The sequence below is a fragment of the Durotheca rogersii genome (assembly GCF_024521655.1).
Source record: "Durotheca rogersii strain YMJ 92031201 chromosome Unknown GGS23scaffold_39, whole genome shotgun sequence".
Lineage (NCBI taxonomy): Eukaryota > Fungi > Ascomycota > Sordariomycetes > Xylariales > Xylariaceae > Durotheca > Durotheca rogersii.
Genome location: NW_026251270.1, coordinates 58,955 through 82,610, shown reverse-complemented (window position 1 = coordinate 82,610; position 23,656 = coordinate 58,955). Strand labels below are relative to the sequence as shown.

Here is a 23,656-nt window from a genome sequence, read left to right as displayed (position 1 = left end):
TGTCCACGGACGCGTATCACGATCATCAGCGCAGAACGTTTCTTATACCCGTCTCGTATCTCAAGGGTACCGCATCGATTACTAAATATCAAATCCTATCTAATATCGTCAAGTCTATATATAGCTCAACCACACCCCCAGTGCCTCAGGCGCGGTCGCTTAAGCGACGAAGAACTGGGCTTCCTTGGTCACGGCCCTCTTCTCCCCCGGCTCCACGTCGAACGAGTCCATGTTGGAGCAGCTCAGCTGGCCGTTGGCCACCTGGACGGCCCTCCAGCCGCCGAGGTCGACCTCGGTGTGCCTGGTGGCGCCGCTGCCGTCGATCGCGCACTCGCACGTCAGGTTCGTGCCGGACATGGAGCAGGGGCTGCACGACGCGCCGAAGCCGCCGCCGCCGTCGACGCGGTTCAGCGTGCCGAGATAGTTGGCGTAGCACGCGTTGAGGTCGAGGCTGAACTCCTTGTAATTTCTGTGTTCCGGATCCTTGCATATGGCGTGCAGCGTGTACCGATCCGTCAGGTGGATGTCGCTACAATCCGAGTTTCCCAAGCCGTTCTTGAAAATCTGGGCAAGCCCCATGGCGTCGACGCCGGTGAGGATGGGGATGAATACGAGAGCAGCTGCGATAGCCTTCATGGTTTCTGCAATGATCGTTGCTTGGTGGTTAATCGTAGATTTACTTATCGTTGTTGTTGTTCTTGCTGTTGCTGTTGTTGCCGGAAGGGGGAGCAAATACTACTTCACGGAGAAGCGAGGTGACGATTTTATAAGAATCAATAGTATTGTAAGGACCTGGAGGCGAAGCTGGCGAAATAAGCCTCTTTCACGATAATGCCACAAAGGGCGCGGAAAGCCTCTTTCGACTTGGCGAGGTAAGAAAAACAACGAGAAGCGCGTGACTCGAACAATGTCACAATGTCGAACGTAAGGTAGGTAGATGAAAGGCGGCAAGCAGACAGATCCATGCCCGAATAATACGGCAACCTTCGTATGAAATAGGCCGTCATGTCTAGCTGGTGAAATGCCGGCGGACAGTACCAGTATTGAGTCCACGGAGCAAGTTGGGAAGAAGTCGCTGCGTGTATTCAAGCCACACCACCTGGCATTGTGACGGGGGACGTCAAGTATCTTTCGAGACCCGGAGAGCCCATTCGTGTTTATTTTTTTTCCTCTCACGACAAAGGCTACCCTTTAATAGCTGCGAATCTGTCCGACCGATACAAAGCCACCATAGCAACCCTCGGCGGCCCTTGTTCACGAGCTTCACATTGTCAGGTGTAGCGGCTATCGTTCGTGCTATCTTGGGACCTCAATGGAGGCGTGACACGACCCCAAGCAGGTTTGGTAGAGAGAGACTCGGGGCTATCTTTTGTGACCTCATCCTCCGTTCTCTGCCGTGCTCGAAGCTGCCGGTGCCGGCTCTCGGGGTAGCGTTTTGACTTGGGCGCCGAGAGCGAGCCGGTTGAACAGCGCCCACGAGGTCACGAGGAAGATGGGCATGGCGATCAAGAAGGCCGTGTACTTGCGCGCAGCTGCCCTATACTCCGGACTGCTAGGGTCGATTCTCTTAGCGGCCATCGCAGCAGATCGGGGAGGCTGTTGGCCGCGCTGCGCAACCGGCCGGGGTCTGACAACCCGGAGCCTACTAGGCTTAGGAGCTGCCGTCATGGCGAAGGTGTCGGCGATGATAGAGCAAACAGATGGGGAATGTCCCGCATTCAGAAGGTTCCCATGCTGGGCAGAGGAAAAGGAGAAGACGGAAGAGAAAAACAAGACCCCACCGACGAATTTGCCTACTTAACCAGCCTCCTGGACACCAGCCACATTGTGGCGGAGATGTCAACAGGTACTTTTTTTTTCTTTAAAAAAGCTGTGCACAGGTACCGATAGGCAGAGCCATGTTTGACATTTATTTACAAAGTACCTACGTTGTACGTAAGGCAGGTATCTCTATGCAGAGCAAGGATGCATTAAAGAGCTGTATCAAGGAAAACAACATGGGTATCGACCGCGAGCCTTCGACAATCCGCGGCCGACCATGTAGGTAGGTATATAACCCCTCTTACAGCCGTGTGTGTGTCGCTCCCATCGTGGTACTTTGTGTTTGTCCTATCATCGCGGATCTTTGATAATCTTCCACTTTTCCGACGTTTTAGAAAGCGATGGATGTATCCTACGAGACCTGTTACCCCAGCCTGGCGGTGCATTAGCCAGTTCCGGGCTATACCCGTCGAAGTCTTCCGTCTGGGTCAAGGCGATTCTCCTCTCCGTTTCCTCCGCCACTATCAACTTCCACATCGGCGAAAGTTTTTTGTGGTAGTGGTCCCACAGTCGGGACAGGTACCGGACGTCCAGCTCGCAGTACTCCTGGATGGCCTTGGGGAGGGGACGCTCGTTAAAGACTTCGTAGTTCCCCCCTAGTTCCGGGGCAAAAAGCTTGGCCCCTTGGAGCTTGACGGCCTTGATATGTTCCATCTCGTCATCATCCAGAGTCAGATGGGCCGAGATGCACTTGGATAACCCATTGACGGTCGTCCTATTCTTGGAGCGGGATCCCAACTCCATCAGCTGCAAGTCATCCACGCCCGCGAGCTTGATGTTGTAAAGGGCGTAGAGCGCGTCAGAGTCGGACCGCACGTCAAAAATCACCTTGGGGATGTATTTGGACTCCAGCACGGCCTTTAACGTGGACCCAGACTGTCCTGGGGTGGTGAAGGCATCCATGCCGAGCGTGGTGATGTCGATGAGAAATGGGCTGCGAATTCTGGGGATACAGAGTTGCATGATCGAGATGCTACCCCGTCTACCGAGATTCGGGCCCTCCATGTCGAGGAACAGCGAAGGAGGCCTCAGCGGCAACGTTTCAATGACGCCCAACAACGAGGACATAGCCTTCCTCGTGTTGATCATCTTGCAATGGGAACGGAGGGGGTGACTATTGGTCGTGAGGCCTCTGTTTCCCTTCGTCGGGCGCGTCTCATCCACTGGCTGGACAGCCTGTTGGCGAAGGGCGTGCCTCGGAGTGGCTGCGTAGGTAGGTAGGTAGGTAGGTAGGTATATAGAGAAGTGCCGGGGTGTAGGCAGAGGCACGTGAGGGATGTGTGGTGGGCAAAGAAGATTTTGACGAGAACGGATTTGCACGCAGAGTGGGATGCGGTACGAAGTTATTGCGCAGGGGAAAACGGCAATGGGTTGTGACGGGCCTTAAGTGAATAGTTATTACCTAACTACCTTCATTAACCGCATGGACCTTTGCGCTGATGCAATTGGAGGGCATTTGTAAGGTAAGGTATTCCTTGCAGCCGTGGATATCCTTATATCAGCCCAGATACCTCTCTTAGGTACGCGACCCACATAACCCAAATGCCCTTCCCCTAATTTTGTTGCCTGCTAGGTACCTCTTCGTCGAACCTCCTCCCCTGGATTCCGTTACTACTCTCACAAGACATCGTCTCCTCCGAATACCCCCAGACTTCTAGTACCTTCTCGCCCTACGTGGAGTTCTTCCTGCTTCCTCTGAATCCGGCGGGATGCCAACCTCCTGTCTCTCTATCGCGCACCCCGTTAATCGGGCGGATGGATGGGCGAGCGGCATGGATATAGGGGGACCTTCTACCTTAGGTACCTAACCCGCGAATCTGCTCACAGTACTACCTCTCTGCCCTCTCGTACGGCGAATTACGCGAAAACAGCTTGCGATGGCAACATAGATCTCTTTCAGAGGCTTCCGGGATAACCGTGTTGCTTTCAAGTAGGGACCCCTCCGCGTCGGCGACTCGCGAGAGCTCCTACCACGTAGTCTCGGGATTGTAGATATAAATTTACTAGTGATCCGTTCCACGGCCTATCCCTCGGGTCGTGTTATCCCGTCAAACCACCCCATTCGCCGCTTAGGACCTGCCGTCGGGCAGGCCCTCCTTGCAAATTCCTCTGGTCAAACAGCGGTTGGCTACCGATCCGTCCTCCGCGAAAGTCAGCCAGGCCCTGACAGCTCACAGGTTAGCAAAATATGTCGATACGCGCGGTCCTGTTGACACAACTTACGAGACGGGGAGGGCTGGCGGAGGGGCGAACGGCCCCTGGTACCAGCAGCAGTACCACCCGAGGGCCGGCAGGGTTTCGTTGCTGAACGAAGTGTCGATGTCCTGGCACAGCTCGGCGCCCAGGAACTTGCGCTGGAGGCAGAGATCGACCTCGGGCTCCTCTTGGGGCGTGGGGCTCGAAGCGCCGAGGGAGAAGATGGCAGCGAGGGCCGTGACGGTAGGAAGACGCATCTTGAAGTTCTCGGGTGTTTCGTGTCCGAAAGCTGAGGGTGTGGGATGGTGGAGAGAGATGTCCGCTGTTGAGCCGGCTCAAATGTCTGTTCCGTCGCGGGTTTCTGGCGGCCTTTTTATACACGAATCCACGAGTCGTGGGTAGGCATCCCACCCCTTTCCATCCGTGTGTTGATCTCACGGCCAAGACTGGGCGGGTAAGTAGCAGTGGTGGAGTTACATCTGCATTCACGGGATTCCCCTCAAAATCTCGTATTGATAAGGTCAACCCTTGTAGACGGCTGGCCCTCGTCGGGGTTCCGCGACGGTTCGGGAAGCTCGATGGGACGACAATTCGAGATCCACACCCGAGAATTCTCGTTCGGCATGGCTACCGACAGGCTCCGACGTCTCGACGCCTTGTCGCTCGATGCGGAAGTCGGTAGAGGTAAAAAGAGCGTTGAGGCGATACCTAAAGAGAGCATCTCTCCCGCCGGCATTCATGTAATGAACGCCATTTCGCGAAGCATTGCCACGAGTATATAATCGTTGTCTATGCAGATTACAACATTCGGGGCATCCATCCGGAAAGCCCTCCACAGGAACGAGTTGAGAGCCAATTGGTGGGTTACGAAACGTAATGGTATGAATCCACCGGGTTCAATCCTATGTATACACATACTAAGTAGTAGATATACCCTCGACTAGTGCATTCCCGACACACAACCACGAAGAGTCGGTGAGAAGAGAACGGGTTACAACGGCTTCATGTATCGATCCCCGTACACCATCCGGTAATACCTAGGACGGTTGTCTGTTCGGTGACACACGATGTGCCTGTGGAACTACGTTCGATACGGTAACGAATTTTGGAGGGGACAGGCTAGAATTGCGGTTAGGCAATCTGCCCTGACCGGCAAGAGTAGCTGTGTAACAGGGACTGCTTTAATAATATTAACACACTCCACAGAATGGCCGTGAGTTTCAGTTATTTCCGTTGAGCCCAGGAGAATTTATCGAATTCCTCCGCGGAATGAATGTTAACAAGGCGAGAAGACTTGGAGCTCGGTTGGCCTTAGACACTCGAATGCTATCCCGGTTATCACAGTAGGTTGATGCTTTCTCGATACTATCATCGGGTTAACGTTCCCCCTTGGCACGACGTCGTCTTCTTAATAGAACAATGAAGGCGTCCCGTTACCTCCGTGTCTTAACTTAGCTCGATTTGTACTCAACAGGTATTAGTATGCTCATGTATCGTAGGTTTCCAATAGGTATGTTTGCACCTTTTCTTGATTGTAATATCCGCTTCTATGAGCGTAGTGTCCAGGTAACGCCGAGATAGCGAATAGAATAGTCTGGCAATTAAGATGTATCTGCGGCAGCACTATATGGGCTGCTTATTACCAAGTATATATCATACGATTGGAAATATCCTACGGAATATCCGGGAAAAGCCACCAGTGACAGTAATCATCAACATGACTTCTCATAACGTATCCATTGTCTACGAGTATCAGCTGTGCATATCGACAATTATTACGTCCTCACTATGTCTTCAAGACTACGAAGACGGGCGTAATAATAGGTTCGACAACAATACAAGTCACCTAAATTGCATCCATGATACTTTCTTAACTACAGATCGTCGAGAGCTAATTCCGTATCGTCGTTAGGCTGAGGGTTACTTCCTCGGCGAAATTGCCGCGAAGGTAGCTGTGTATAGTATTGGTATAAGCCTACACTGCTAAATATGAGAGTTCAAGTATCCACGGCTCGTGGCGATGTAAGCTCAACCCTACGTTAGGCCAGGGCACCTCATAATACAGCAAGTGGTCTATTGCGTTGTGTTACAATATTGCCTATCAAACTTCACCAGCCATTCGGTCCTCTCTCCACGAAAGAGGTTGCCCGTGGCTTGCTCTCACCATTCCTACCCGTAGCCTCAGACACTCGATTATCACATAATTATGCATAGTCACAGAACCGTATCCGTGGAATTATGTCTGCTAATGATGCTGCACAAGGTGAGGATTGCGACGAATTCGTCGGACCAGTCAGGGGCGCCCAGCCATTTGTTGGTGGGGTTTTGTCAGGTCCGAACGTCAGGGGCTCCGGCAGGCAATTCGAGAGCAATTCGACAGCGACACCAAGTGAGACCCTTCTCTACTTCATCTCACCATGAGGCGCCAGCATGTGGGGGATGTCATCCTATCCCTAGAATTCCACTGCCCATCAATCAAAACCAAAACTGGCGACTCACCCCCAACCCCGAGGATCAGGGATCGCCTGGGTTGTGCTAAGCACATACGGCAGTCGACAAAAGTGATCGTCAGCCGAGTACTACCGAATTTGCTCTGACGCTCAGTCAGTCGCGCATTGGAGGGGTAGTCATCCAATCTAGGAGCACTTGAGAAGCTGTGAAATATGGATGCCATTACGTCCGTCGTCGATTCGCCCGCGCAGCTGGGGGTGATCATCGCTTTCATTAGTTTCCTCGTTTACTGGGCATTGAAGAGTTGGTACTGGCGGTTCCCGTACCCTCTTCCTCCGTCCCCTCCGGCTGAGCCGATCCTAGGCCACATTAGAAGTTTACCGTTGGAAAATGCCCACCTGAAGCATATGGAGTATGCGAAGCAGTACAGTGAGTACCTGGGTTGGCTCGTTAGTTAAGTGGGTGCTAAGCCATGATCGCAGAGTCGGACATCGTTTACTTCAATGTGTTGGGCCATCACGTTGTTGTCCTCAACACGCAAAAGGTCGCCAATGAGATCCTCGACAAACGCGGCGCCAACTATCAGGATCGGCCTCGGTTCGTGCTGTTCGAGGTTATGGGATGGGGCCTTACCTTGACTTTCCTCCGTTACGGCCCGAGGTTCCGCTTGCATCGCTCAGCACTGCAAACCGGATTCACCAAGACGGCTATCGCGAACTACCGGCCCATCCAGCTAGACGAAGCGAGACAGGCGGTGTTGAGGATATTTGCCCGCCCGGATAACTGGGACCATTCGCTACGACGGTGAGCCAGGGACCACACCCTCCCTGACTCGGAACTTCGCTTCTAACATGGCGCATAGGTTTGCGTCGGCCATAGTACTTCGCATCGGATTCGGCGTCACCGTACGATCTGATGATGACCCTTATATCAAGATTGCCTCGGATGCCAATTTTGCCACGGGAGGCGGCGGAAACGCGGGAACTGCTCTGGTTGACTACCTCCCGATATGTTCGTCCGCCATTAGAACGATACCATGTAGATAATGCGCTGCTAACGACATTGAAGTCCGATATACCCCTGAGTTCCTCAACTTCTCCAAGAGCCTACAACATGCGCGAAAGTGGGGATGGGCAATTAGGAACTTGCATGATATACCGTTCTCAGCCGTTAAGAAGGAATTCGTGAGCTTTAGTAGAGCCGTCCCATGTTGGCATCGCTGACAAGACCGCAGGACGAAGGGACGGCCAACCCATCATTTGCATATTCGCTCCTCGCTAAACACAAGGATAACGAAGAGAAAGGACTCCCGAACGAATTTACGCTTAAAGACATACAAGGTGCATCCGGTGCCGTTTTTATCGCGGGATCGAATACAGTCAGATACCTACCGTTTCCTCGGACTCAAAATTATTATGCCTACTGACCCTATTTAGCAGACCTTCGGCACGACGACGGTTGCTATTTTGAACGTGATGCTTAACCCAGGGGTCTTCGAGAAGGCGAGGGCGGAAATCGACAGAGTAGTAGGAACGGATAGGTTGCCTACCTTTGACGACAGACCGAAGTTGCGCTATATCGACTACCTGGTAGAAGAGACTTCGAGGTGGCGCCCCCTGTCACCCATCGGCATACCCCATAGGTCTCTGAAGGACGACGTATATGAGGGAATGTTCATCCCCAAAGGGTCTGTGACAGATGCAGCGTCCCCTCATACACTTGCTAGTACCTAGCCCTGTTAACTGATTAATCATGCACTAGAACATTTGTCTACTATAACGCATATGCCATGTCCAGGGACACGAACGTGTATAAGAACCCCGAGAAATTCAACCCGGACCGATACACCCCGAAGGAAGAGGGAGGGGACGGAGAGCCTTTCCTCGTGGGGCCATTCGGCTTCGGTCGCAGGTGAGATCCTAGTCTCCACGATGAATACGATCGCGTATCTCTAACCAAGGGATCTAGGGTGTGTGTCGGACGCCACCTAGCCCAGGCATCTGTGTGGATTATGATGGCGACTCTCATAGCTACGACCGACATATCCAAGCCCCTGGGACCGGACGGGAAGCCAACCGAGCAGACCATCACGTTCAGCACCGGCCTCTCGAGCCATCCAGGAAAGCTTGACGTTGTATTCAAGCCAAGGTCCGAAAGGGCACGGTGGCTTCTGGCCGAGGCGGTTGCAAAGGCTCAATGAATGGAAAAGCCTGGAGATTAATATCCGCTCGTTACGAAGTGTATTATGATGGCCAGTATTTCACCATGAATTAACGATAGCGAGACATTCTCAGGATATTACATGAAATTCCCCCTGCCCCTGCTTACAGTCCACACGCAGACCAGCTGCATTGGGTGATTGTTCTGCGCTTTATGCCCCGTTCTTCTGCTCTATCAGCTCCTTGAGCCTGCGAGCCAGGCCCTCGGACCACTTTGCGTCGTTTATGTCGGAGTCCACTTCCACTACTTTAATTGCGCTTCCGTCAAGCCCCTTTTTGATGGCCGCGAAGAGCGCTTTATCGGCGGCCGTGTCGTGAAACTTTTGGCCCTCGACGGCGATGGCGCTGGTGCCCTTCAGAGGAAGCCATACCTCGGTCAATTCCGGCCTGATACTGTTCTCTCTGAGCCTCCGCGCCACCCTGTTCCCGAGTTCAGTGCATTCCTGCTCCGTCGTGCGGACTAGAGTAACCGATGGGTTGTGCACGTAGATGTTCCTCCCCTCGAACTGCCTAGGCAGAGTCTCTCTCGGCCCGAAGTTCACCATGTCCAAAGCGCCGACGCTGACGATCTGAGGTATGCCTGCTTTTGCTACACCTGTCAGCCGACTCTTGCCGGCGCTGAAGACGCCGCCGACCAGCTCGTCGGCCAGTTCAGTAGTGGTCATGTCCATGACTCCGTGCAGACGGCCTTCCTGGGCGAGCCGTTCCATCGCGCGCCCGCCCGCGCCGGTCGCGTGAAACACATAGACCTCGAATCCTTCGCTCTCTAGCCACGTTCGCGCGGCATCTACCCCCTTCGTAGTAACCCCGAACATCGTGGCGCCAACACCCCTTTTCTGCGGGCTCGTCGGGACACTGCTGATTCTTGCAGCGTACGCCTTGGCCATGCCCACGATCGCAGCGGCGGCGTTATCAATCACGGGCGTTAGTACCTCGTTGAGCCCCGCGATATCCACTATACTGTACATCATAGTGATATCCGTCTCCGCGACATAGGAGCTGGTATCGCCGGAGGCGACCGTAGATACGATCAGCTTGGGGAATGTTAAGGGGAGTTGGCGCATGGCGGCGGATGCGATGCTAGTACCGCCAGACCCGCCGAGGCCGATGATGGCGTGAATTTCCCCACGCTCATAAAGGCGTCGGACTACGGCGATACTCCCGTCAATCAAGGTCTTGACGAGCTCCCCTCGCGGAAGTGATTTTAGGGCACTGTCGCCGCCTTGGTATCCGCTAGCTTCGACCACCTCGGCCTGCGACACGGACACGGCTTCATGATCGCTGGCGGACCGGCCCGCATCAATTAAAATGACGCTTGCCAAGGGCTCATGTCGAAGGATCTGTGACCGCAGGTAGAGATACTGGACGAGCTTAGTGTCGAGAGTGCCGATTGCAGCGATAGAGATGCTCGAGGGGGCCATGGTCAGCTACGTTACAGAATGGGATCTCTCGGGTAGTCGATCTGCTCTTAATTACGCTGTCTCTTCCTCATAGACGATTTGGGGACAAGGCATAGTCGCCTCCCCGCTACCCCTCAACGGCGGGATCCGGGGATGGCAAGTAGAGCAAGCGATGAACGGCGAAAGGGAGACCGAGACGAGGTGGGGAGGGGGAGGACGAGAGACGACTTAGCTAAGAACGTATGACGGACAAATCATGTATGCATACCTATATAGCGGTTGGTTGCGAACAATCCCGGCGATCGGCTTCCCACAGACTGCGTACACGTTACAACTAACAACACGGTGTCGAACACGTAGCAAAATACGCAACCAGCCGGTCGCTGACAAGGGCGAGCTTCCTACTAGGTACTTAAGTAGGACGAGGTAGTACTTATAGTGCTGTCGCACATCGCACATCGCACAACCCCAGGGCCTCGAGATCCCCCATGGCGCCAATACCCCGTCAAGAAGTCCTCCAGCGACTTCGGCACGTCATTTCCACCGGTCGCCCCGTAGTAGGCGCGGGCGCGGGCATCGGGCTGTCGGCCAAGTTCGTCGAGGCGGGCGGGGCCGACCTCATCATCATCTACAACTCGGGGCGCTTCCGGATGGCGGGACGCGGGTCGCTGGCCGGGCTGATGCCGTACGGCGACGCGAACGCGATCGTGGTGGACATGGCGCGGGAGGTGCTGCCGGTGGTGCGCGACACGCCGGTGTTGGCGGGCGTGTGCGGTACCGACCCGTTCCGCGACATGCGGCAGTTCCTGGGCCAGCTGCGCGCGCTGGGCTTCAGCGGCGTCCAGAACTTCCCGACCGTCGGGCTCGTCGACGGCGTCTTCCGCGCGAACCTCGAGGAGACCGGCATGGGCTACGGCCTCGAGGTCGACATGATCCGCCTCGCCTCCGAGATGGGCCTCGTCACGTCGCCCTACGTCTTTGACGTCGACCAGGCCGTACGCATGGCCGACGCCGGCGCTGACATCGTCGTCGCTCACATGGGTCTCACCGCGAGCCAGGGCATCGGCGCGAAGACGGACAAGACCCTCGACGAGTGCGTGAGCCTGATCCAGGACATCCGAGACGCCGCCGTCAAGGCCCGGGGGGACGTGATCGTCTTGTGCCACGGCGGGCCCATCGCCGAGGTCGGCGACGCCGAGTACGTCCTCTCGCGAACGAAGGGCGTGCACGGGTTCTTCGGAGCGAGCAGCATGGAGCGCATCCCGGTCGAGACCGCCATAGCGGAGAACATGAAGAAGTTTAAGGATATTCGTATCCCGTGATATACTGGGGTCAGACACACCGCGTTGTGGAGGATAGGAATGGGGAGTCGTTCTCGACGACTAGGGAGTCTTCTAGCATCGCGCTTCTCCCGAGGAACTCGATTACATACATAGGCCGAGGGCACAATTCGAGACTTCGTCGGCTCCTTGATCAAACTGCGCTAGGTTCAAGAATAATATGCGACGCGCCCGTCGGAACTCAGCAGTACTGCATCGTCAGCGAGTTCGTCAAATAGACCAAGCGCATAGACAAGCAATCAGGACACAGCAATTCCAAGGTAGACACGCATTCCGTGCTTGATCACACTTCGTAATGTCGTATTTAGGACCAGCCCTATTGTCTATCATGCTACCATGCTATTATAGAGTGTCCTCTGTAAAGCTGTGTGGAGATTGAGATCTGACCCCTAGGGGTGCTATGCACGCATCGTCTGTCTATTTACAACGCCCAAGCCCGCGCAAGGCTGGACATATCCATGATATCAACACTCCATCTTCTCCCAAGAAGTAGTCTTCTACCCAGGGAAACATCGCAGGGGTGACATTTTGCTATTTTGGGCTCAAGTCTGCACACAACCCCTTTCCTATCCTTACGCCAAGTCGGCGCCACGTCGGGCGCATTGCCCAACGCAAGACCGGGTTCAGCCGCTCTTCATGTAGTCGACTGCTGCCTGGAATATCTTGGCGTAAATGGCCGTCTCCTCGACGGTGTTGGGCACGTAGAGCATGGTGTACCCGAGATGGATCCAGCTGGTGCCGCTCATGCGGTGGCGCTCGCCCCAGCCCTTGGAGATGACCTCCTCGGCGTCGGCGAACGACAGCGTGACGTGGCCGGACAGGTCGGTGCCGTGTATGTGGCCGATCTCCCGCTCCGCCGGCCGGGCCAGCGGCGTCACAGGCATGTGAGGCTTGAGGAACAGCGCCCGCCCATGCTTCTCCAGGGCCGAGGTCGCCCATGTGGTGAACTCGGCGTTGGTTTCGCCGAGCTTCTCGTAGGCTGCCAAGTACGCCTGAAGACGATCAGAATAAAAAAAACATCACGAATTCTGCACCGGGGAAATTAAGACCGGTCATACCTCTTTTACCGCGGGGTCTTGGGGCACGTCCGCGTTCCTCTCTCGCTGCGGGTACACGAAGCGCTTCGCTCTCGCGCGCGGCCCCGGCCGCACCGGGAGGGGTTCTTTCAGGAAAGACTTCCTCGTGTTCGCCTTCTGCTCCTCTGTCGCTCGCGACCATCCCGTGGCGCGCTTCTCGGGGTTGTCGTAGAAGCCCGGCTTGATGGTCTCGTCCGCGCCGAAGGCCATGGCTTTCTCGGCGCTGAGGCTAGACAAGTACCCCCGCATGTTGAGCGGGCTGCCGCCCTGGCCCATGGCCTTCCACTGTCGGAAGCCCTCCATGAAGCCGGGGTCCTCCTTCTTCGACGACAACGACTCCGACGACGACGCCGAGCTCATCCTGGCGGTGGTGCGGGCGGTGGTGCTGGCGGTTCGAAAGGTCAACGGGCGGCGGAGAACAAGCGCGCGACGTAGCGACATTTGCTTGCATTGAGGTCAGATGCTGTCGATTGTCAATCGACGTACAGACTTATATTTAAACCCATTTCTTCCGCAGCCCATATGGCCATGTCTTGTGGCATGTTTCTCGAGCACCCTCTCCTCACCGCGGACGTGGTAAGCTTATATCCGAGCAGGCTCCGAGCTAAAGCCGAGCATCGTTTCGATGTCGGCCGAGTTTCGACGGTGCAATTATCGGAAGTCGGATGTGTTATGTGTGTTTAGGCACGGTGCTTTGTATTTGACTGACTCAAGGCCGAGTCTCCCTGGAGGCAGCTGAAAGGTGTCGGAGCCAACCGCCTTTCATAGAAATTCCGACTACCAGTACCTGTCTCCTAGGCGTTGATGTCATACCACGGATTGATAGAGGCATTGTATACTTCGCTATTCCAGTATTAGATTACGGCATTCGACATCCTGTCCTAACCCTCGGAAACTATGTCGGAGCAACATCCACCACTTGGTAACCGTGTGTGTCTAACGAATATCACATTGCCGAAAGATTTGCCTTCTGAGTCGTTCACCGAGAGTGGATTTATTATAGTGCAGTGCATTTAAACTGTGATTCTATTCGCCCGTATCAGCGTCAGAGGGTATCGATGTTGTGCAGTTATGGGTTTTGGCTTGATTCGTAATTTGAGTCTGCACTATGGAACTAAAGAGACATCATTTGGGAAAGGGGAGGGGGAGGACAGGAAATGAATATAAACCTTTTCGTATTGATTAGCCTCAAGGGCTCCTAAGTCCTTATTTTTTATGTACGATGTGACTCTTCAGGTTGGTATGTGAACCCTCTAGACACCTGAGTAGATACGAGTTTTAATGCCGCGACTGAGATACCCCTATGCTATAACCCTGCGTGTACATCCGAACGAAGAAGCACAGTCGTCTACGTTTTCACGTGACAGGTAATAAGGGAGCTCTCAGTTCTTTCTTTAGTGCCTGAGGAATCAACGAGAGACTCCAGAGTAGCTTGTGTCGGTAGTCCTTGAGCTCGTAGAAAGGAAGTCATCTGTGGCTAGAGTCCTTACCTCGGACAAATCTAAACCGATAGTTCCCGGGTTAGAATGTCCGCGCTCCTCATTATAAACAACCGGTAATTACTAGTGTTGCGTACCCAGGGCAAGCGCCGGCTAAAGCAAACCTTCGCCGTCAGCAGGTTAACCTGTAAGATAATGGGTATATAACCACATAGCGTCACTCCACGGTATTATTTTTTAGTTTTTTCTTAATACAACGATTTTCTCTTGAAGCAAAAGTTGCAGCGGATATCGTTGTGCGGCTATAGCAACGCCTGTTGCCATGTCCATGGATGATCACCTGTACGCTGTCCTATGTCTAAGTATCAAGCCTCACACGGTATGAGTTGACTATCTCCATCTTAATAAGAACAACCCTTTCATCTCTTAATCTCCGCCCACTAGCTTAATAGCGTAGAGACTTGGAGGAACCCGCCTCCTACCCTGTCTCTAGAATACAGCAAAATTGGCGAAGCTTCCGGAATCAGCGGCCCGAAATCTTATGAGCACGTCGTTTATTTCTGGTGGCAAGGACTAAAACTTGAATAGGGGTTCATCAGAATTTGCTCCTCTATCGAACGATAAACTCTGCACGAGGCTATCGACTCGAGGATCCTAGAAGGAAGAGGCGAGGTTAGTGTGATGAAGTGAATGAGTGGTTCGTTGTGGGTATTATGGAACTAGGATTCATTATAGGTAACTCGAGTAGGAGTTAATCTTATGTTACCTACTTCTGCTTGTTGACCGGCTTCGTGGCTGTCAGGCCTTTTGTAGTTTGGCGGGCTCTTATCTCGCGGACTAGCAACTCCTCTTGTTGTTCCGAGATACGAATGTTGGAACCTAAGCGGGGAACTATGGGTTGGAGTGAGGCAACGCATGGGCATCCTAGCATTAAACTTGTAATAGTTGGACAACAGTCGATGCCTACGAGGCATCTAGCTACGTAGTCCAGACTATCATTGATCACACGTCCTCGAACCACGATAATAACAGCGGTTCTATGCGTCGTAGTAGGCCAAACAACAGTAAGCAGGCAGGCGAGGCGATATCTGAGTGTTTCCAGTGTACGCGTACATCACGTTTGCATGATCCTATGAGTTTACTAGGTTTTGGTATGCCTTTGCCGTCAAGCCGTCTCGCCAATTGCAACTATCCCCTATCGGTCCATTACCAAGGATATAGGAATCCTACCATCTACCAATAGCTGTGTCGTTTATTCATTTCCAACCGATGCCCGCTCTTTCATCCGAAGATCCGTGGTGCACATGCATGCCAATGCCACCTTCCAGTGTCGACGCTCCGTAGGATCTTTAGGGCGGCAGGGATTCCGTCCTTTGACGGGACTGTCCTTTTTTCGGAGGCATCACCCGGATATGGGTCTTCGCAATACGCCCCCAAAAGTCGACTTACCCACGTCCATGGGCCAGTGCCGTCTTTGCAGTAGTCCTGGCGTTCCTAGAATCCAGGAACGGTGAGTACTTTCGGTATATCGAACACGGCTGATTCGACGCATGCTTACATGCAACCATCGGAGTGGTACCATCACCCATTACGCCGTCTCCTCGGGTACGGCACCAGGACCCATGCACGGAATAGATGCGAAAGGTGTGGGTGGTACCTTGGGAGTGCAGAGCATGTAGAGCGTTAAAATGACCTCGGTACCCTCCAGGGGACCTGGTGTGCCGCGTCGTCCTCGCTAAGCAGCAAGTTCGTGGTGGCTTGCGTAATTGACAATGAATTATTCCCAGCACCAGGAGAGGCCCCCCGCGGAGTCTTTGTCTGGATGGAGCGATGCGCTCCAGGACTGGCCCCCGACCTCGCTGGCAACACTGGCCGTGTTGTCGCTATTACTGTTCCCGCTGTTCACTAAGATAACATCCACCTTAAGCTTCAGATACTCATTGTCAACTAAGCCAGACGAGAAGCGGCCTGTTGCTCCTCTGGTCCCATATTGGCTTCCGGGTATCTACCATGCCTTCTACATCTTGTTTACTCCTGCTGCGTTCGTGTACGGCATCATGTACGTCCATTCACTATGATAACATCTAGCAGGGCTGTATAACTAACGATAGGTAGAAAGAAGTTCGGTTGGGAGCGGCCGTTCCAACTCAAGGCGGGTCCGGTTAATTTCACCCTGCTCGCCAACCCTAATCATATCGAGACAGTCTTCAAGAATTCGAGGTTCTTGTCCGCGAAGTCGATCACGAGGAGGTCCGCCAAGTATCTTCTAGATATCCCCGACAAGGTGTTGGAATTTTACGATGCCGACGACTCGGGGATGGCGGCGATGCCTCGGAAGGGGAGCAAAACTCTCCAGGAGAACAGAATTCTCTACCAGCAAACCCACACTGCTCAGAAGTACCTAGCTTCTCCGTACCTGAAGCCACTGGCGGATCTCTTTGCGGACACGCTTCATCGAAGCGTAGAGCTGCTGGAGATCGGAGAGGACTGGGTCGACTATCCAGACCTCTACGGCTTAATGCAGGTGACTCTCGCCCGGGCTAACATCGAGGCCATGATGGGCTCCAAGTTCCTGGAGCTCAACCCGAAATTGATGGAGCATTTCTGGGAGGCCAAGAAAAATGCCCCCCTGTACTTCCAGGGCTGGCCGCGGTGGCTCATCCCCAAGGCCTTCAGAGAGCGGGACCGCGTGCTGGAATACGTCGAAAAGTGGCACACGTACGCCTTTGCTAACGGCGACTGGACCAACACCGGAGAGAACGACCCTGATTGGGACCCCATCTTCGGGAGCAAGTATGTCAAGATACGATTGCAGTACATGCTGAAGATGAAGCCGCTCGATGCACATATCCGAGCGAAGGAGGACTGGGGCTTGATGTTCGGGTAAGCGCTCGACGATGATACGCAAACCCAGCAGTAATATTGCCTTCATTCGCTAACTGCGCCAGGTCAAACGGGAACACCGCACCAACTGCGTTCTGGTATCTCCTCGAAGCTCTTCGGGACCCGGCGCTGAACGCCCGCATGATGGCCGAGGTGGCCACCTGCGTGGCCCCAGATAAGACGATCGACGTCCAGGAGCTAGCCAAGCTGCCCCTCCTCCAGTCAGTCTGTGCCGAGGTCCTCCGCATGCGCGTCTCGATTCTGGTGAGTCGCATGGTGGAGTTCCAAGACGTCAAATTTTCGGGCTACACGATCCCGCGGGAGGACTTCGTCCTGATGCCTACTGATGGCGTGCACTTCAACGCCGAGGCCTGGGCTCAGGCGGGGCGAACGTCCAAGGTGCCCCTGGACAAGTTCGACCCTGAGAGATTCCTCGTCGACACCGACTCAGGCCCGCAGTACTCCACCGAGGGGCTGGCGGGTCTGTGGATTCCCTTCGGCGGAGGGGATCGCATGTGTCCTGGGCGCCACCTCGCCATCATAGAGATTCTAGTGACCCATGCCTACCTATTCTCGAGGTACGACATTGAGCTAGCGGTTAAGGACACCAGTGGAGTGAAGTGCGATAAGAAATTCGCACCCTTTGGCGCCTTGCCGCCAGACCGCAAGGTGCCGATCAGGATCAGGAGGAAGACATAGTCGCTGGAAATAACCCGGATGAGGGTCTTAGGGATTTCTAGTTCGACGGCGTGGTTAGTGCTGTAACGTTAACAAGATCGAATCAATATTATGGCATTATATGGAGTTACATTGGCACCTATGTTCTAGTCGCCCACAGATGTGGTTCCAAGCGTAGAGAGAAAACAATACTCTAGAAAAGACACATTTGCTGCTGCCTGGCAAAATTCTCATGCCTGGTATTTCTATTCTTAGTATATACTTCTGAGCTATTGCTACAAACCCCACAGCTACGTTAATCCGAACCAGCATGCCCGTCGTGATTTCAGGAAACAGTCTTTCTCGGTGTCAACACCACCAGCATGTCCTCGCCCTCCTTGGGGGACATGAGTCCGGGCACGGGCTTCGCCAAGTCCGCCTTCAGCATCTGCTGGCCCTTTTCGAGGCGGATGTCGAACCTGTGCACGGCCATCGCGGTGAACAGGAAAACGGCCCGCTTCGCGATGTGGTGGCCGGGACACATGGTGCTGCCGCCGCCGAAGGGGCGGAAGCTGTTGCTGTGGGCCAGGCGCGGGTTCTCGAGAAAGCGCGTGTGCCGGAACTTGTCGACCGACTCGCCAAAGACGGTCTCGTCCATGTGCAGCTGGCGGTACGGGATGATGAGCCGGTTCCCCTTGCGCAGGGTCTTGCCGCCGATGACGGTGTCGGCTGTGATGTAGCGCACCGACGCTGCGAACGCCGAGATGCGCAGCATCTCGTCCCACATGGCTTTGAGCTTCGGCACGGACGTGTGCAAGTAGCTGAAGTCGAGGCTGCCATCTGGGCGGAATGCCGGCGCGGTCTCTTCGCGGACAATGTCGATGAGCGACGGCGTCTGGAGTAGATAGGCTAATAGCCAGAACGAAGCTTTGCGGCTGTTGGTATTGATGCTATTGAAATGTTAGACCCCTGTGCGATATGAATAGGGGAGATGCGGAGGTTGGGAGACATACGCCCAGTAAATGGTCATCGTGGCGATGGCCATGTCCTCTTTAGACATTCCAAGAGCGCCCATCTCCGTCTCCATCGCCTTGACGAACCAAGCATCCTCGACTCTCTCCTCGTGGGGGAGCTCGAGGTACTCCTCGAGACCTTTCAGCACGCGGTCTCGAGAGTCTCTCATCTTCTTCGCGAGGAAGCGCGGGTACTGATAAATGACTTGGTAGCTGAGCTCGTCAAAGATGAGGAAAGCATCCGTCAGGCCCGGGTCGATATCAGACAGCCTGGGCCCGAAATACGCGCTCTGGCCACCCCTGACGAAGAAATCCGAGCACCATTGCACCAGGGGGAGCACGATACTCCCGGAGGTGGCCCTGGGGGAGTACGGGCACATCTCCCTGAGCGTCTCGAGCTGAAGGCTCTTGTCGAAGAACTCGTAGAAACGGGTTTCTAGGAAGGTCAGGTTGTCACCTGGGAATAGCTGGTGGATGTGCATCTGCCGGAACAGGATCCCAAGGGGTTTCCCGTGAGGGTTGGGGAAGCCTTTTTTGTCTGTTGGGAGGGGCGTGAACATGGCCTGTACGCTAGGTTCCGAGTTCCCTAGGATTCGCATCATGGACTGCACGAAGACCTCGTATGAAAGCGTCTCCGTGTTCCGGTATGCCTCTCCAACATGTTCGGCCTTGGTGATGACATAGGTTGTCATGCCCGCAACGGTGAGGGCAAATGGCTCCCTGGTATCGCCAAAGTATTTCCTAGTTTACGGGTGAGCATTGCTACGGGTATTACTCTAGGCCGAAGACCGATAATCATATCACCTACCTGGTCCGAGTGATCAGGGCATTTGCGTCGCCAAAGAATGAGATAAGATGCCCTGTTATCCAGGTCAGTTCGCGGCTACACTCCACCGTTGACGAGGCAGACCTTACCTAAGACTACCTCCAAGTTAGCATTATGACTTCGAGTTGGATGGGTGTTTCAGGTGAAGGGCTTACGAGGAATCCAGTACGGTAATTCTTTAGGGTCACTCGGATAGAGTCTGGGTATAATCGTGAATCTGAAGAGCCGCCATATTGCAAGTGCAGGCAGTAAAATGATGAAGGCTCTCAGTAGGAGCGAGTTGTGACCCTCGGCACCCGACAAGACAGCATAGATCTCGCCCAAGTCGCCTCTGCTGAAGCTCGATACCAGCGATTCGAGTAACATGGTGGTGTCTTACGGAGTAACTGCCTGCTGGCGGTGGCATTCAGAATAGAACAACACGACAAAAGGATCCGACAGTCATAAGCGCGTCGAATGCAGCCTTAATCTAGGTAACCAATTTCATTCTGATCAGTCACTGGCAGAGTCATTCAGACGGGATGGACTACTACCCAATGAACTGCCAGTCCGAGAAGCATGTCGAATTTTGAGACCAAGGCAAGGCAACCGATCCCCAAAGCAGAAGTGGGATGGATACGTCGTGGTGGTTCCGGCCATCCGCAGTCTGATGTACGATGCCAATGCCGCCAGAATCCTACGAAGGCACTTACTTGCTTGCTGTCCCCATCCAGGCGTCTGCTTCGCCCCGCAATGGCGTCTCGGCAACGTCCCGATGCTACGGCGATCGCCATTTGACCACCATGGCTACGAAATGCTGGCAACAACCTGGTTTCTCCGGCCAAGGACCCACTACCTATCATGATCGATCGCAGACCTGGCTATATCGAATCGAATCCTTTGAGAATCCTCGAATCAATATGCGAATTCGAGATAAGCAAGTGTTCGACTACGTTGCAGCGCCTTTAGCCCGTAAAGGCCATAGGACCGACGGAGGGCACGGATGACGTGGTATGGCTATCTAATTCGAGCCTGGCCTTTACCAAGAGACCTGCCCGTGTAAGCTTATTTTTAAGGGCCATAAAAGGGGGGGGGGATGAGACAGGGGCACAAGGACTCTCCGGAGTTTGTTTGGCGGATGGCTTAGTCCACCGGAGTCTGGTTGTCGGAAGATGTCATGTAAGGATCGGGTGCCGATGCTAATGCCTTCAAGAGCTCGGAATTAGCAAGCGCCTCAAGTGCGTATAGCACAGCCAATCGTTGTCGAGCCGTAGACTTCAGATGAACATGTGATTCCTATGCGTCCTGGATAACAAATGGACGAGCCACTAAAGGATGTGCTCGACGGTTGCTGCCTAGGTTGAACAGTCTAAGACTGAAGCAAATTCCCATGTCGAGGGAAGAAAATTCGCAAAAGCATTTGCCGATCCAGCTCGAGATCCGTGTTCGAAGAGACCATCCGGCCAGAGATGGCATTGCTTGTAGTTTGCGTGGAGGCCCTGGCTTGCCTCCTCTCCCTCTTCCTCCTCAACCGATTAGTTAGATCACTGTCGAATAGCCTCGTACGTCTCCAGCTCCTCGATGTCTGTATCGTCAGTGTCGACTCCGCGCCGCGTTCTAACCGGATATCGGATAATATAGCGCTGCTACTATGCAAGAACGGTCCAGGGAATGCGGTATCTGTTGGCCGGTCCCAACATGATCGACCAAGCCTATGTCAAAGTCCGTGTCGAGTTCCCTCTGCGTCGTTCTGTCGGGTTGAATCTGACCTATTCCAGGCTCGAGGAGCATCGTCATTCAAAGTTCCAACGCCTTCGAACGACCACCTGATGATCACTTCAAGCGAACTGATAAAGGAGGTTCTGGATGCACCACACGATTCCCTCTCGCTCCACGCTGTGGCGAAAGAGGTTTGTCTGTCTCCATTATGTACGGGATTTGATTGTTCAGACCAGCTAAATGACGTGCAATATAGCTTCTACAACCGAAGTATACGATGTGCGGCTTCGAATGGCAAAACCAGCGCGGCGTTGAGGGCACGGGGTTTGTGAGGGCCCTCCGGAGCAGGCTCACCTCCCATCTGCCCCATTTTCAACCCGAGCTCGATAAAATCATTAGGGGCTGCCTCGATGAAGAGCTCAAGAAACAGGGGGAGGACGGTATGTCTAAGCGTCTGGTGAAAATTACAGCACATGTTGCTAACTGTTATCTTCCTAGGATTCTCCCGCGCTAAATTATTTCCCATGATAAAACGGATCGTGACGAAAGTGAACTGCTTTGTTTTCTTTGGGAAGGATCTGAGTATGTTTCTATCCCAAATCTCGTCGCTTTTCCCCCTATTAACCCGAGTATGAAATCGGTAGGCGAGAACGCGGAATTCACTGCCGCGGCTCTGGAATTTCCACAGATAGTTGTGCTCACTGCGGAGTTGTTGAGAATAACACCGGAGTTCCTATGCCCGTAAGTCCAGCGCAGGGAGAAATGAATACGCCTTCCATTGGAGCGCCCCATGTCGGTTCGCTAACAGGGGCTTTAGTCTGGTGGCGTCAATAGCGACACACAGACACCGCGCGGCCGGGACTCTATTTCGATACCTCGAGCCCGTGGTTCGGCAACGCCTAGCTGACAGGGCAGAATCGGATTCATCTAATGGCCTGCGGGCCGCACCGGTATGTTTAATTTGAAACGAGCCTATCTACAGAACATCTGGGACTTAGAGATTTCACCTTAGACCGACTGTGTGCAATGGCTCATCGAAACGTCCCCACGAAAGAACCCGTGGTCTACGGGGCGGATGATCGGAGAGATCATGGCCATATGGTTTAGTTCTGTGCATCAACTGGCAATTGTGAGTACCAAAAGGGCCCCCCCCTCCCCCCCCCCCCCCGTGAAGAGAGTGGGGTGGGGAGACAGGCTGGCTGTAAGTGTCGAGTTCGCTAACCAGGATCATAATAATGCCCGAAGACGATAACCTATGTAGTAGAGGATCTCTGTCTGCAGGGGGCATACGTCGATCCGCTGAGGGAAGAGATCGATGGGTGCTTGGAGGGGAGATCCAGCGCCTCGATTGACACGGAGAAGCTCCCTCTATTAGACAGCTTCGTGAAGGAGTCAGTGCGTTACAGTAACGCGGATGCCAGTGAGTGGACGACCAGCCTCGAGATCTCGTCTCAAAAGATCCCTGCTAACCCTTTCGACAGTCAGTTGCCGGAGGAAGGCGTTGCAAGATTACGTGCTGAAAGACGGATCTGCGCTGAAGAAGAACGATTGGGTATGCATTCCGCAACGCGCCATGATGTGCGACGCCCAGAGATACTCCAACCCGCACCACTTTGACGGGTTTCGCTTCGCGCGGGCGAACGAGGCGTTGCGCCAAGGCGCCACCACAACAGAAGTCCCGGACAAGAGTCCTTCGAGTCTCACGGCCACGGGCGTGGAATGGCCCATCTGGGGAATGGGTAATACGGCATGGTGAGCAACGCTCCCCGCCTCCCCCCCCCCCCCCTCCCTCCTCTCCCCCTCCCCTCTCTCCCTCCTCCCTCTCCCTCTCCTCTCTTTCCGCAAGGCAGTTATTAGCCGGCATCGACTACCCCTCCAAGAGGAGACTTGAGTCCTTCACTGACCCCGCTGTCGCAGCCCCGGCAGGTTCTACGCCTCCCTGGTGCTCAAGCTGCTCGTCGTGCAGATTCTGGACGAATGGGAGTGCAAGATGCCTGACACGACGTCTCCAAGGACCATGTTCTGGAGGTCCAGCATGGTTCCTCTGGAGAGTACCGTCGTCATGTTCAGGAAAAGACACAAGATGACCGCGGTGGTCAGCGTTGAGGATGCAGCCAAGGATGCGTCGGAGGATGCTGCTGCACGAGTGGTCGCGGCGGAGGCCCCGCTGGCTAGTGGCGTTCCCAACCCCCAGTAGGATATCGTCCTCTCTCTCCCTGTAGACCAGGGTGTGTTCGCTAGCAAGCAGTATGTATGTATATACGTAGGTAGGTAGGTAGGTATGTAGGTACATAGTCGTATCCAGGCCGTGCCCTATTCCCGCGTCCGTCCGTCCCACTTAGAAATGCTGGAAGGAGTGCGCGGTGCTCATATAAATGAGGCTATCTTCAGATATGTGGCACCAGAGACCTCTGGTCACATCGGTGGTAGTATGAGCCAGGGCGTCCAACCGTTCTAAGATACCCACTGACATGGGACAAATCCGAATCTGGTGAATCTGTTACGAAAAGGGCCGATCCTCAAAGGACATTTCCTGTATGGTACCAGCCCCCAACCGATACACCCAACCCCCCTGTCACCGTTGAGTAAGCCTATAAGCTTCTAGAGGAATCCTACCCCTTCTGCATAGAATGTCTC

General features: G+C 54.2%; 11 protein-coding genes across 11 annotated transcripts; 4 read left to right on the top strand and 7 right to left on the bottom strand.

Annotated features, from left to right (window-relative positions):
- Positions 1-159: 159 nt before the first annotated feature.
- Positions 160-636, bottom strand: GGS23DRAFT_600853 (uncharacterized protein; the record flags this gene model as incomplete). The annotated part of the gene is made up of 1 exon (XM_051519130.1): positions 160-636. One exon carries the CDS (start codon positions 634-636, stop codon positions 160-162), a length of 477 nt encoding a protein of 158 aa, XP_051367668.1.
- Positions 637-1,377: 741 nt separating this feature from the next.
- On the bottom strand, positions 1,378-1,668 carry GGS23DRAFT_600852 (uncharacterized protein; the record flags this gene model as incomplete). Its single annotated transcript, XM_051519129.1, has 2 exons — positions 1,378-1,566; positions 1,633-1,668. The coding sequence occupies 2 exons, from the start codon at positions 1,666-1,668 to the stop codon at positions 1,378-1,380; spliced, it is 225 nt and encodes a 74-aa protein (XP_051367667.1).
- A 444-nt stretch (positions 1,669-2,112) lies between these two features.
- GGS23DRAFT_600851 (ribonuclease H-like domain-containing protein) lies at positions 2,113-2,910 on the bottom strand (the record flags this gene model as incomplete). The annotated part of the gene is made up of 1 exon (XM_051519128.1): positions 2,113-2,910. The coding sequence occupies one exon, from the start codon at positions 2,908-2,910 to the stop codon at positions 2,113-2,115; it is 798 nt and encodes a 265-aa protein (XP_051367666.1).
- A 903-nt stretch (positions 2,911-3,813) lies between these two features.
- On the bottom strand, positions 3,814-4,395 carry GGS23DRAFT_345734 (uncharacterized protein). Its single transcript, XM_051513092.1, has 2 exons — positions 4,045-4,395; positions 3,814-3,984 (listed from the first exon to the last, which is right to left on the bottom strand). Exons 1-2 carry the CDS (start codon positions 4,272-4,274, stop codon positions 3,891-3,893), a joined length of 324 nt encoding a protein of 107 aa, XP_051367665.1. The 5' UTR covers positions 4,275-4,395; the 3' UTR covers positions 3,814-3,890.
- Positions 4,396-6,401: 2,006 nt separating this feature from the next.
- GGS23DRAFT_587736 (cytochrome P450) lies at positions 6,402-8,777 on the top strand. The gene is made up of 8 exons (XM_051517504.1): positions 6,402-6,897; positions 6,951-7,272; positions 7,331-7,479; positions 7,537-7,652; positions 7,703-7,846; positions 7,908-8,155; positions 8,230-8,379; positions 8,437-8,777. Exons 1-8 carry the CDS (start codon positions 6,681-6,683, stop codon positions 8,666-8,668), a joined length of 1,578 nt encoding a protein of 525 aa, XP_051367664.1. The 5' UTR covers positions 6,402-6,680; the 3' UTR covers positions 8,669-8,777.
- Positions 8,699-10,402, bottom strand: GGS23DRAFT_345692 (uncharacterized protein). Its single transcript, XM_051513090.1, has one exon. The coding sequence runs from the start codon at positions 10,106-10,108 to the stop codon at positions 8,840-8,842; it is 1,269 nt and encodes a 422-aa protein (XP_051367663.1). The 5' UTR covers positions 10,109-10,402; the 3' UTR covers positions 8,699-8,839.
- Position 10,403: 1 nt separating this feature from the next.
- GGS23DRAFT_345709 (TIM-barrel-protein domain-containing protein) lies at positions 10,404-11,730 on the top strand. The gene has a single exon (XM_051513091.1). It carries the CDS (start codon positions 10,576-10,578, stop codon positions 11,407-11,409), a length of 834 nt encoding a protein of 277 aa, XP_051367662.1. The 5' UTR covers positions 10,404-10,575; the 3' UTR covers positions 11,410-11,730.
- On the bottom strand, positions 11,709-13,672 carry GGS23DRAFT_587733 (uncharacterized protein). Its single transcript, XM_051517503.1, has 2 exons — positions 12,486-13,672; positions 11,709-12,419 (listed from the first exon to the last, which is right to left on the bottom strand). Exons 1-2 carry the CDS (start codon positions 12,942-12,944, stop codon positions 12,051-12,053), a joined length of 828 nt encoding a protein of 275 aa, XP_051367661.1. The 5' UTR covers positions 12,945-13,672; the 3' UTR covers positions 11,709-12,050.
- A 1,947-nt stretch (positions 13,673-15,619) lies between these two features.
- On the top strand, positions 15,620-17,698 carry GGS23DRAFT_345598 (cytochrome P450). Its single transcript, XM_051513089.1, has 3 exons — positions 15,620-16,001; positions 16,058-16,825; positions 16,891-17,698. Exons 1-3 carry the CDS (start codon positions 15,715-15,717, stop codon positions 17,522-17,524), a joined length of 1,689 nt encoding a protein of 562 aa, XP_051367660.1. The 5' UTR covers positions 15,620-15,714; the 3' UTR covers positions 17,525-17,698.
- Position 17,699: 1 nt separating this feature from the next.
- Positions 17,700-19,783, bottom strand: GGS23DRAFT_345591 (putative cytochrome P450 oxidoreductase). The gene is made up of 5 exons (XM_051513088.1): positions 19,477-19,783; positions 19,411-19,416; positions 19,304-19,355; positions 18,496-19,236; positions 17,700-18,432 (listed from the first exon to the last, which is right to left on the bottom strand). The coding sequence occupies exons 1-5, from the start codon at positions 19,685-19,687 to the stop codon at positions 17,829-17,831; spliced, it is 1,614 nt and encodes a 537-aa protein (XP_051367659.1). The 5' UTR covers positions 19,688-19,783; the 3' UTR covers positions 17,700-17,828.
- An 834-nt stretch (positions 19,784-20,617) lies between these two features.
- GGS23DRAFT_587723 (cytochrome P450) lies at positions 20,618-23,357 on the top strand. Its single transcript, XM_051517502.1, has 11 exons — positions 20,618-20,862; positions 20,942-21,022; positions 21,079-21,210; positions 21,276-21,459; positions 21,518-21,601; positions 21,664-21,760; positions 21,837-21,969; positions 22,032-22,148; positions 22,265-22,439; positions 22,501-22,771; positions 22,937-23,357. The coding sequence occupies exons 1-11, from the start codon at positions 20,770-20,772 to the stop codon at positions 23,214-23,216; spliced, it is 1,647 nt and encodes a 548-aa protein (XP_051367658.1). The 5' UTR covers positions 20,618-20,769; the 3' UTR covers positions 23,217-23,357.
- The last annotated feature ends 299 nt before the right edge of the window (positions 23,358-23,656 follow it).

Bases quoted from the DNA above. Each gene is read 5' to 3' on its own strand.
- GGS23DRAFT_587733 (XM_051517503.1), bottom strand. From the start codon at position 12,944: ATGTCGCTACGTCGCGCGCTTGTTCTCCGCCGCCCGTTGACCTTTCGA. The intron at 12,420-12,485 runs GTATGACCGGTC...GATCGTCTTCAG, and splicing joins AAGACCCCGCGGTAAAAGAG to GCGTACTTGGCAGCCTACGA.
- GGS23DRAFT_345692 (XM_051513090.1), bottom strand. From the start codon at position 10,108: ATGGCCCCCTCGAGCATCTCTATCGCTGCAATCGGCACTCTCGACACT.
- GGS23DRAFT_345734 (XM_051513092.1), bottom strand. From the start codon at position 4,274: ATGCGTCTTCCTACCGTCACGGCCCTCGCTGCCATCTTCTCCCTCGGC. The intron at 3,985-4,044 runs GTAAGTTGTGTC...GTGAGCTGTCAG, and splicing joins CCGCCAGCCCTCCCCGTCTC to GGCCTGGCTGACTTTCGCGG.
- GGS23DRAFT_345598 (XM_051513089.1), top strand. From the start codon at position 15,715: ATGAATTATTCCCAGCACCAGGAGAGGCCCCCCGCGGAGTCTTTGTCT. The intron at 16,002-16,057 runs GTACGTCCATTC...AACGATAGGTAG, and splicing joins GCGTTCGTGTACGGCATCAT to AAAGAAGTTCGGTTGGGAGC. The intron at 16,826-16,890 runs GTAAGCGCTCGA...TAACTGCGCCAG, and splicing joins GACTGGGGCTTGATGTTCGG to GTCAAACGGGAACACCGCAC.
- GGS23DRAFT_345709 (XM_051513091.1), top strand. From the start codon at position 10,576: ATGGCGCCAATACCCCGTCAAGAAGTCCTCCAGCGACTTCGGCACGTC.
- GGS23DRAFT_587723 (XM_051517502.1), top strand. From the start codon at position 20,770: ATGGCATTGCTTGTAGTTTGCGTGGAGGCCCTGGCTTGCCTCCTCTCC. The intron at 20,863-20,941 runs GTACGTCTCCAG...CGGATAATATAG, and splicing joins GATCACTGTCGAATAGCCTC to CGCTGCTACTATGCAAGAAC. The intron at 21,460-21,517 runs GTATGTCTAAGC...TTATCTTCCTAG, and splicing joins CAAGAAACAGGGGGAGGACG to GATTCTCCCGCGCTAAATTA.
- GGS23DRAFT_345591 (XM_051513088.1), bottom strand. From the start codon at position 19,687: ATGTTACTCGAATCGCTGGTATCGAGCTTCAGCAGAGGCGACTTGGGC. The intron at 19,237-19,303 runs GTAGGTGATATG...CCCGTAAACTAG, and splicing joins GCCCTGATCACTCGGACCAG to GAAATACTTTGGCGATACCA. The intron at 18,433-18,495 runs GTATGTCTCCCA...ACATTTCAATAG, and splicing joins ACGATGACCATTTACTGGGC to CATCAATACCAACAGCCGCA.
- GGS23DRAFT_587736 (XM_051517504.1), top strand. From the start codon at position 6,681: ATGGATGCCATTACGTCCGTCGTCGATTCGCCCGCGCAGCTGGGGGTG. The intron at 8,156-8,229 runs GTCTGTGACAGA...ATCATGCACTAG, and splicing joins GGAATGTTCATCCCCAAAGG to AACATTTGTCTACTATAACG. The intron at 8,380-8,436 runs GTGAGATCCTAG...CAAGGGATCTAG, and splicing joins CCATTCGGCTTCGGTCGCAG to GGTGTGTGTCGGACGCCACC.